General features: G+C 42.1%; 1 protein-coding gene across 2 annotated transcripts; it reads left to right on the top strand.

Annotated features, from left to right (window-relative positions):
- Positions 1 to 4,947: 4,947 nt before the first annotated feature.
- On the top strand, positions 4,948 to 10,371 carry fezf2 (FEZ family zinc finger 2). 2 transcript variants are annotated; one of them, XM_012924994.2, is made up of 6 exons: positions 4,948 to 5,791; positions 6,025 to 6,148; positions 6,431 to 7,279; positions 7,522 to 7,656; positions 7,739 to 7,871; positions 9,571 to 10,371. In XM_012924994.2, exons 3-6 carry the CDS (start codon positions 6,527 to 6,529, stop codon positions 9,819 to 9,821), a joined length of 1,272 nt encoding a protein of 423 aa, XP_012780448.1. In that variant the 5' UTR covers positions 4,948 to 5,791; positions 6,025 to 6,148; positions 6,431 to 6,526; the 3' UTR covers positions 9,822 to 10,371. The 2 variants fall into 2 exon arrangements, with proteins under 2 accessions (XP_012780448.1, XP_076739758.1); XM_076883643.1 differs by having other exon boundaries at positions 4,948 to 6,148.
- Positions 10,372 to 11,149: the final 778 nt, after the last annotated feature.

The following is an 11,149-nucleotide window of genomic DNA, read 5'->3' as shown; positions in this document are numbered from 1 at the left end:
TTCAAACACTAAAAACTATTTTTTACTAGTGATGTTAACATACCTGTACCCTTTCACACATCTAGACAAACTAACTTCATTTCATCTATTATTCGTTTTGGGAAGTTGTCATTCTAAAACATATTTGAGTATGTTAACTAAGGCACCTGGTGTGTAACTAAGGTTTCATTATCTCATAAAGGGCATGTTAGAACATTTTCCTCTTAAATCTGACAATATGACACTGAAAGTTCCTTTGTACAGAGTGCTGGATTTGAATGCTCCCCTGTTTTGTTTTGTTTCGTTTCGTTTTGTTTTTTTGTTTTGTTTGTTTTTATTTTTTATTTTTTTGTTTTTTTTTGGGGGGGGGGGGGCAGATTGGAATGACAACAGTAATTGGTGGTTGGGGGGGGGGTTGCCTGCTATAACTGTGAAATGTCAAAATAAACAGCTCTATGGCACATTGTATGCTGTGTGATTTAAGTAACATTTACATCGTTTTTATAAATTATATTGCTTTCTATAATCAAGTAGACTAAAATGGTAAAAATATATTTAACAGTACAGAATATGTTTTAAGTCATATTTTAATGGAAACAATATTTCTGTCTATGAATAAAATAAAATGAATGTAATTTGAAACATAAATTATAATCAAAAGACAACTAAATAAAAATGTCTTTAATATTTTTCATAATTATTAAGTGTAGGGGTAAGTACCTGAAATTATAAAACTAAAATCTTGTTTTTATCATTATTTAACTACCAGAGATGGTGGAAAGCCTCAACTGGCATCGCTCCAAAGAGTCCACCCACCACTTTAATCTCACTCTGATCTTGTTCTTAGGTCTGGCATAGTAACTAAAAATTTTATAATATTCCCTGAAAACCTTTTGTCTGGTAACTTTTAAGCAACATTTAAATTTGCAACAATGGATTATACAGCAGTGGGGAATATGTTTCCGTACAGTAAAAGTCTTTGTGAAAGTTCTGTAACTAAATTAAATGATACAAGTCCTCTACAGTTATCTTCTTCAACGCCATGTGCCAACACAGTGCAGAGCTGGCACCTAAATTCTACTATCACAGATATTAATCATGCATATGACTCTGGATGCTGTGGGTCCTCAGCAAAAGAAAGCCTCAAGTCAAAAGTACATGACTCCCTGTTATAACTTTAAATATTCTAGGAATCCCAAGCCAGGTACAAAGCGGTGCTCTACCTGTATTGTGACTTCGACTGAGAACATTGTCGGGCGGCAGAAAGGAATACTTCAAGGACCTCCTTAATCCCGCATCTTCCAAGGAGGAAGCAGAGTCTGGGGACGAGGGGGGCCAATCACCTATCTCTGGGGGAGAGGTCACTGAGGCAGCTATTCTGTGGAGTGTTATGGTGGCAGAGCCCCTGGGTGGATGAGGTCCTCCCTGAGTTCTTGAAGGCTCTGAATGTTGTAGGACTGTCTTGGTTGTCACAGCTCAGGTGACAGATCGGGGGCGGTACCTTGGATTGGTGGTTCCCATCTTTAAGAAGGGGAACCGGAGGGTGTATTCCAACTAGAGGGGATCACACTCCTCAACCTCCTTGGGAAAGTCTATGTCAGGATGCTGGAATGGAGAGTCCATCCGTTAGTCCAATCTCGGTACAGGGTGAACAATGTGGGGTCTTTTTCCTAGCCGTGGAACACTGGACCAGCTCTTTATCCTCTCAAGGATACTTGAGGGTGCATTTGGAGTTTGAACAATCAGTCTACATGTGTTTTGTGGACTTGGAGAAGTCATTCGACCGTGTCCTTTGCCGTGTCCTGTAGGAGGTTCTTCGGGAGTATGGAGTGTAAGGCCCATTGCTATGGGCCGTTTGATCCTTGTACAACCGATGCAAGAGCTTGGTCCACATAGCTGGCAATAAATGGGACTCTGATGGACTCTGCCAAGGCTGCCCTTTATCACAGATTCTCCTTTCACTTCGGTGGTCTCAGAATTTCATCTCTGCTTTTTGCAAATGATGAGGTTCTGTTGGCTTCATAAGGAGATGGCCTCCAGCTTGCAGTGGAACAGTTTGCATTGTGAAGCAGTAGGAATGAGAATCAACATCTCCAAGTCTGAGGCTGTGGTCCTCAGCCCGGACAAGTTCCTGACCCAAGTGGAGGGGTTTAAGTATCTCTGGGTCTTGTTCACAAGTGATGGGAGAAGGGAGCGGGAGATCGACAGACAGATTGGTGCTGCATCTGCAGTGATGCGGACGCTGTACCAGTCCGTCGTGGTAAAGAGACAGCTAGGTGTAAAAGCGAAGTGTCTGGGTGCCTCCTGGTGTTCTGGACATGTCCTACTGGGAGGAGGCTCAAGGCCGACCCAAGACATGCTGGAGAGATTCTGTCTTTCGGCTGGCCTGGGAACACCTTGATGTTCCCCCTGACAAGCTGGGGGAGACCAGGGAGAGGGAGGTCTGGACTACTTTGCTTAGGCTCCTACCCTTGCGACTCAGCCCCAGATAAGTGGAAGAAGACGGACGGATGGACGGACATGTTCTAATCTATCCATACATCCGTCCATCCAGATTCCGTTCTGATCTCTGTAATAAAATATGAGTTGACAGTACTGAATGCTGCACTGGTATCTGGCAATGCGATAAGTGTTTACTAATATACCATCTACATATAATGTTACACTGTGTGTTGAAAACTGACCTTTATTTTGTAGTTATTTGTTTACATTAATGTCATAATTACACAATCACAATGATTAATTCAATTCAGTTTTATTAATATAGCACAAAACATAACAACAGTTGCTTCAAGGAGGCTTTATACTGTAAGGTAGAGACCCTAGAATAGTACAGAAAAGACCCCCTATGAGCAAGCACTTGGTGACAGTGGGAAGGAAAAACTCCCTTTTAACAGGAAGAAACCTCCAGCTGAACCAGGCTCAGGGAGGGGCGGGGCCATCTGCTGTGGCCGGTTGGGGGTGAATGATGGAAGACAGGATAAAAGACACACTGTTGAAGCAAGTCTGATGTTAATAACTAATAATTATATGTTTATTCCTGAACTTTTTTTAAAGATCAATTATGACAGAATATACACTGAAAATGTCAGCACTTGTGTTACTTCAACACTGCAAGTCAGCGTACTAGTAAAGAAATTCATGTGCATATAATTGTACTGAAATCGATCAATCAGTCACTGAAGAATTTGTGCAGCATGATTTATGGTCCTGCAAATGTGTATGTCTGCATTTACATTGAAAAATAATGTGCATAAATGTAGATGGTTACAATTACCCCAGGAATTGTGGAGGGATGAAGACAGGAAAAACAGTTAAAAATCCCAACACTGTGATGCTAAGCTTTGCCACATCCAGCCCTTGCATACCTTCCGGCAAGAAGCAAGAGTCCCTTAAATCAATGCCTGAGCTAACTGTGGTTAGAAGTGAACGGGTGAGGCTGGTTACAGCAATAGGATCAGTGTATCAGTGAACCAGAAATAATACCTCAATTTAGAGTATTCTACCTTATGAGTAGCATAGAAACAACAAGCAATAATCCTTCCATGTGAGGTGGACTTGTATAATTAAACAGAATAATACAAATGTTCCTATCCTAACAATAGCTTCCCTGTTAACAACCTTAAAAAGCATCCCTACCATATGCCTTACAGCATTAAGTTCCTTGAGGTTGGGACTTTGCACTATATAAATAAAACTGAATTGAATTGAATGTCCTGGGGTAAATATAGCATGAAGTGTGTGGTGACTGAGGTAAATTATTATCTTCTACACCCAATTATCATTTATCATCAACCTTAATTATCATTGATTAAAAAGAAATACACAAAACACAAAACCTAAATTTAATGAGCTAAATTAAATTTTTATCATTGTCTTTTATAAAACTTTCATTAAACAACTACTACAAAATAAAGCAGCCCTCCCTGAGTATTTAGTGTTCTAAAGAGCTTTACAACACAAAATAGAGACACATTTCAGATAAAAACTTAGTGCAACATTTTATCGCACATATTTCAGTATAGCGATAGCAATAGATATGTTTTGCAATAAGCACATGGGTTTTTGGCATTCAGACTTTCTATAATGGGTTATAAAAAGTGGTCAACATCAGCCACTAATATCTTATGGAAGCCATTAACATAAAACAAATTCTGTTAAATGTTATTTATATCACAACAACAATTGCCTCAAGGTGCTTCATATTCGTACAGACCCGACAATAATAAAAATATGTGCGTATTGATGTTGTGACTCTGTTTGAAGGTTTAAAGGCCTCAGTGAAAACACAAAACAGCAGATTCTTTAGAAGATGGCAAATCCAAAATACATTTCAACCTAATGATACAGAATTTTTCTGTACAACATAAATGCTCTCTTAATTCAAAATTAACTGTATCGTCCAGTGTAAAAGTCTTGATTTAAGTGTCCGGATCAGTTTTTACAATTCTTTAAATGAAGGCCTGCTCACACTTACAAACAGAGGACAAATCCTATAAGTTGTGCTTCATTTAGAGATGCAAGATTTGATGATGCTGTAATGAGTCGATGTCAGTTTGATGAATAAAAATAGCTTTCTGTTTTTATGAGAATGAAAGCGTCTGAAATGAAGCTAAAATGATCGAGTATCAGTTCATGCTTGAAAAAAGTGGCACTGGTTTGTTAATAATAAGCAATGGAAATTTGCTAACATTAGTTAAGTATTACTTTAGAATTTGCACTGTTATTATAGTTACCAGAGGCTGTATGCTGCCTGAGGATGTCACCATAAAAACATGGAATTTCGATATATCACACCCATGTGTTTAAAGTTCCTGAACAGCGCTTCGTGATGCGACTTCATTACCTAAAACTACTTTTTGACTCAAATGTCAGGAGACTAGAACAAGAATACCAAGTGACAGAAAATTACATTATAGAGTAAATATATTTGTACGTGTTGCACAGAATAAATGCAGAATAAATTCTAGCCTAAATAGGTTTTTTTGGCGCTCTCAAAGACGCACGCCAGTTACCAAAAGGTGTGTTGTAACTTTTCGAAGAAGTTATATACAAATTATACTACTTTTCTAAATACCTTGAGGGTATTAAGTGTTACCGGTGATTTCCCATTCATATGACAATCATGTCACATTTTAGGCTCGGAAATAACATTATTATCTTAAACGTTTCACTTTCTTCTTCTTGTGTAAGTTTAAAGGTTCTGCCAAGTTAAATAAATACATTATAGCATCGTCATCATGCGCACTGAGCAAACGCTGTGATAAATAAAAGACTATTCATTTCGCCCATATTGCACACTCTTTTGATCCTCCGCATGTTTTATGAACTCCCCTCTCTCCCACTCAGTTGTTGGGAGTCCCTCAGGTAAATTGGCCTGCAAACACATAAATTCAACACAGCCCTTGTAGCGGATAGATGAGACTCTGCTGCCCATTGTAACTCCCACACAACACCGTGGATTCCAGCAAACTTCTTGTACGCCTCTTTAGAGAAAAGGCCTCTCTTTTCATTTGTCCGTGTATACCCCTGACCAAGCTAAGTCTTTTCTTTTTCCTCTCTCCGTCTTTAATCCGTCCCTCTATTTCAGGAAGAAAAAAACACAAAACCAGTTCACGCAGTGCTTTAGTAGCTAAAAGTAAAAGAGCTTGTGTTCTCCCCACCACCCCCCCACGCAGCGCTGAGCCCTGAATCGCTCTGGAAAATTGCTTCTTTTGAATAGGGGGAAGGAGGAACAACGTTTAATAGGATCCAAAGGGAGTCTGTGCTCTTAAACAGGTGGAAATTGGACGTCCTCGAATTTATACAAATAGTAAGTTTATAAGCCGGCGAGGAAAAAGACGGATCCCATCTCCGAGGATTAGCAGCTCTCTCCGAGAAAAAAAAAAGATTACTGTGTTGTTAACCAAATGAAAGCAGGAGACTCACTCAGCTCCTCCAAAGCGCGATTAATGATGAAAACACAATTGTGCAGCAGTTTTACTGATGGAATGGTTTCATATTTACGTGCCATCCCCTCTATAGATTTGTCTCCCTGTCACCCAGTTAGGTGCTTGGGTGCCCGATTATGTCAAGAGACAGTGATCTGCACTGATGAGGGGCGGGCGCTGCCAAGGTCTGACAGAGAGCAGTCGGCTGGTTTCTCCACTCCCATCTGAACAATAAGAAGGTAAAGTACAACACAGACGTAACTTTGGCTTAACTCGGTGTCCAGGAGCTCCGGCTACAACATTTCTTGCCCTCTGTTTCCTCCTCCTCCTCTTCTTCTTCTCCTTAACGAGCCCTGTAATGTCTGTTAATTTTGTGTGTGCTAGTTAATGAGCATTAATCCATCACCCCTGGATGCTATTGTTGCGAGGCGGGGGCCATTTGAATGCAAATGCGTGACACTGTGACAGCAAGGTGCTTATTAAACTGATGTGTCCGCCTGTCTTTTCTGCTGGGAGCTCAGGGGAGTGAAAAGACGCGGGGCAGCTGGACTATACACGGAGTTGCTCACACCAAGTTCTGTTCGGCTGCAAAGCGAAACTACTACAGCGGCAACAAAATGGCAAGTTCAGCCTCTTTAGACACGGTGGTGTCCTGCGGGAGGACTGCGCCGTCCGCGGCTCCCAAAACGCTGGCTTTCTCCATCGACTGGATCATGTCCAAGAGCTCGGAGCCGAAAGGGAACGCGGAGGAACGTTCAGAGGGGAAAAAACTGCTAGGGCTCTGCTCCCCAATCCCCTGCATGATCCCGCTACAGCCCTTCAGCTACGACCTCCAAGCCAAGGCGCTGATGAGCTATTCGGAGCTGTGGAGAGCCAGTTTTAGGGGAACTTTGTGCGGCTCGCCAGCTGCTCCGTGCAAAGGAAACTGCGGGTTGTGCGGCAAAGGGGATCCGAGCCTGAAGCAGCAGCTGCTGACGTCAGGGAGCAGGGTGGTAAAACCTCAGGTCCTGAACCAGGCCGTGCCCAGCAGTGGCTCGCTCTACTATTTCAATTACCTGGACTCTGCGTACCAGCAGTCGGAGCTGCTGGCCGGCCACTGGCTCTCCAGCCCGCAGGCCCAGGCCTCTCTGTCGGCGCACCACAGACTTTTGCTGCTGGAGAATGCCAAACTGACCGGTGTGGGCACCGACAAGCTGCCCACACCTCAATACCCACACAAGGAACATCTGCCAGGGCAGCTGGACCAGATAGTGAAAGAGAGCCACGGCCTGACAGCTGAGAAAAGCGGCATAAAGACACACAGCAAACTCAGCGGCAGTGGCAGTGCGGACGGAAAACCCAAAAATTTCACCTGCGAAGTGTGTGGAAAGGTACGGTTTTAATGCATTTTTGTACATTGTTATTATATTCTATATTTTATATTCTATATTTTATATAAAACATGAACAAATGCGCCAGCATCTACACACCTATATAAACTCAATAATGAACTTTTGAGGCCGATGTTAGTTTTTTTTCTTCCTTTTTCTGACGCTTGTTTTAAAAATGCAGGTCTTTTGTCTTTTTAGAATAATGTTTACTCATATTTTGTATGCCTTTGTGTCGTCTGCAGGTTTTTAATGCGCATTACAATCTTACCAGACACATGCCGGTGCACACGGGGGCCCGGCCCTTCGTATGTAAGGTGTGCGGTAAAGGATTCCGGCAGGCCAGCACGCTGTGCAGACACAAGATCATCCACACGCAGGTGAGACACTGTTTCACTGTGACCTTTCCAGCTTTTTGACTTGACTTTGTTTGAATTATTTTCTCTCATTTTGACCTGTAAGGAAAAGCCTCACAAATGCAACCAGTGTGGAAAAGCGTTCAACAGAAGTTCGACGCTCAACACTCACGTCCGGATCCACGCAGGGTATAAACCATTTGTGTGCGAGTTCTGCGGGAAAGGCTTCCACCAGAAAGGTAAATACTGGGCGCTGGAGTCCTCTTTAATCAGCTGTATTATATTACTGACTGGAAATTGTATCCTGATGTGATGTTTCCTATTTTCAACACTGCGGTGATTCAGAGTGTTCATGTGCAAACGAACAAAAAGCTTTCTCTTCAGCTCGTGTTATTATTCCACGAATTTATTTCATGAAATCTGCTGCCGTGCAGCCTAGTCATTATTTTTGCTGGGTTGAGCAGTCAGCTTTTAGAAATCCACAACTCGGTGGAGAACTTCCTCACTAAGAGGAGACGTGATTGAAATAATTGCTACACTGGCTGATGGACTCTGTGCTTTAATTGTGCTGGATGCTGTTTAACATCTCGCGCACATTGTTTAGAATCGAATAAAATAATCATTTATTGTCATATACAACGAAATTGTGGGTTCTCAACTTGACTACTGACGAAAAATATAAATACGAAAAAATGCCATTTTATTTTATTTTATTGTTTTTGTTAAGCTGGACTTGAGATTTGGAGCATAAATGCACTAATAATTTTATAGCATTATGCACGAAGATTCCGATTATTCTGCCCGCTCAATATTGCGGAAGTTCGCAGCCGAGCAGAGCTCTTTATGCAGACTCGCTGGAGTTAGTGTGGCGACATCGGCGCTCATCCTCAACATTTGGCATCTGCGCTGCCGAAATAAATAACGTCTGCGGTAAAAGCAGAAAAAGCTTATATTTGAAGTAGTCAAAGGGGAAATAACTGTGGGCTCACCGATGAGCACGAATCGGTGGGTGGAAATGAGACTTGTCACTTTACACGGACTAATTCTACCTTCGAGACTGTCGCATTTTCCCCGGGTCATTAGTCAGACCCCGGCAAAGTTGGAAACCGGCCTCCTTTAGTTGCGGCTGCGCTTGATTTTGACAAAGTTTGACAACTTTTTGACTTCGGCACACAAAAAGCCGATTAATGAAGGCTGTGGGGTGGAGGAGGCTCCAGCTGAACTGCTGGTGGAAAAAGAAAAATCGCAGTTGTAAAACGCGTTCCCTCTCTGCTTTTTTTTTTTTTTTTTTTTTTTTAAATGTGTAGATGTTTCGCAGAAAATTTTATATTCAAATTTTTTCAAGCGGTTTTATTTTTCAGATTCTCCTGATTAAATTATTTTCTTTGGCCAGATTGGAGTGAAATGTTTAGCTGTGTAATTTCAGGGTAAAAACGATTAACTCAGACCAGGCGGATTTTTTTTAAATTAACCCAAGTTCCCCTGAAGCTGACTCTCCTCAGCTCTGACGGGCTCATCAGCGCATCTGCTCTCTGATATTAGAAGCCGTGAAATCTACAATATTTCTGAGGTATTGAGTGCATTTTTATCCCCTTTTTCTATTTTCTAATACTGGTTTTAGGCCGTTTTATACTAGAGGAAGGAAAGCTGGTTATGGTCAGACGACTGGTTTTCACACAGATGCACTTTTTTCGTTTGACCTGGAGTTGTTTCTATTGACACTCACACATCAGCGAGACATGAACGTTTGATTTCGTGCTGCGAAAAGGCCACGGGTTAAATAAGCAGATGTTAAAAGGGTGGCAAAAATTCTAATGTCACACCTTTCCCCCTTTGAATCCTTTTTTTAACTCCTTCTCAGAAGAATTGTGAAGACAAAGTGAAAAGACTGTGATAAAAATGACATTGTGTTTTAATTCATATACTCTTATTTCGCAGGAAACTACAAGAACCACAAGCTGACGCACAGCGGGGAGAAACAGTACAAGTGCTCCATCTGCAATAAGGCCTTCCACCAGATCTACAACCTGACCTTCCACATGCACACACACAACGACAAGAAGCCCTTCACCTGCGCCACTTGTGGCAAAGGCTTCTGCCGCAACTTCGACCTGAAGAAGCACATCAGGAAGCTGCATGACAATGGCTTCTCGGCGGCTTCAGAAGCCTCCAGAGAGCTGCAGAGCTGAGCCATTGCTCGTTTCCTGCTATGACTTTTTAGTTTTTAAGGTCTGACAAGGAAGTGAGGGAGTTCAAAAAACTGGACCCGAATCTTTGAAAAGAAATGAGGTAATCGGCTCCCGTCAGTGTCTCAGCAGGAATGCTGCAGCGAACAAAAAACAGACAACATCCGCCCAACACTGTCGCGATGTTTTGGGTCCACATAGAATTTCTTTCTGCATTTCCACAGACTGAAAGAGAAACCCCCTGTCTCCACGATGGAACTGTAAATAACGATAATAATAATCATAATAATAATAACGTGAATCATCTGGGGAATGCATCGCCATGTTGTTTATTTCATTGAAAAACTGTTCCTGTGAATAAATAAGTTAAATTATATTGAAACTGAATGTCTGAGCCATGTTTGCATTTTGAAGGTATTTGAAAATAAAACAATTATATGATCAAAGTTTATTCTGAAACACTTTGTAAGGTGCAAATATCACATTTAGACAACACACACGTGCCCGCAAGAAAAAACCCGTAAATGAAAACAGAGAAGGCCGCGAGACAACCAAAGTGTGTGATATTCAAAGACGAAGTAACTAAAACAAACGACATTTGGAAATATAGTGGAAAAACGGCACAACCTAAAAAATAAAAACAGCGAAAAAGTCTCATTTGCTTCTTATCTTTCATTAATTCTATTTGTTACATTTTCCAGCAAATGTAAACTGGGAGGCACGCGTGCACGAGCGCAGACGGTACTGGTATTTTGGAGCGCGGGTACTGTATGCTCTGCGGCCACTTTTATTCAACATTTACTGACAGACACGATCTTAATAATACTGCATTTACACTTGACTCTGGCTTAATGGCACAAATGATCAGATATAACACGAGGCTCTTGAAAGCGAATTACATTAAGCAGCTAAACAGCCTCGGGAGAAGGAGCGGTGGGGGTGGGGGCCACGCCGTCATCCGGAGCCGCTCATCAGAACAGGAGATAATGGAGCACTCGGGCCGCAGCTCCTTATCTGGGCCTCCGCGTTAATAGAGCTCAAGTTATTCTCCGCACGGCTTCTGGAACAATATTATCCCTGCACACATTCTGTCAAGAGGCCGATCCGTGCTCCCAAATGGCGCTCATTTCATTAACAGCCAATTAGCGCTCACCCGGGTCGGCCAGGCCCTCAGAAGCTTGGCAGGGCTAATATTAGCAGATGAATGCCCCGCTCACCTTTTTCATCAGTGTGCACCAGACATCTGCAGGAAAATCTAGCCAGTCCGCTCAAACAGACCGTATAAAGGGCTCTGTGCTGATGTGTGCGGCTCCGATAACACAAACACTTAA

Source organism: Maylandia zebra, linkage group LG5 (assembly GCF_041146795.1).
Source record: "Maylandia zebra isolate NMK-2024a linkage group LG5, Mzebra_GT3a, whole genome shotgun sequence".
NCBI lineage: Eukaryota > Metazoa > Chordata > Actinopteri > Cichliformes > Cichlidae > Maylandia > Maylandia zebra.
This window is presented reverse-complemented; position numbering and strand designations above follow the sequence as displayed.

Bases quoted from the DNA above. Each gene is read 5' to 3' on its own strand.
- fezf2 (XM_012924994.2), top strand. From the start codon at position 6,527: ATGGCAAGTTCAGCCTCTTTAGACACGGTGGTGTCCTGCGGGAGGACT. The intron at 7,280-7,521 runs GTACGGTTTTAA...TGTCGTCTGCAG, and splicing joins CCTGCGAAGTGTGTGGAAAG to GTTTTTAATGCGCATTACAA. The intron at 7,872-9,570 runs GTAAATACTGGG...CTTATTTCGCAG, and splicing joins GAAAGGCTTCCACCAGAAAG to GAAACTACAAGAACCACAAG.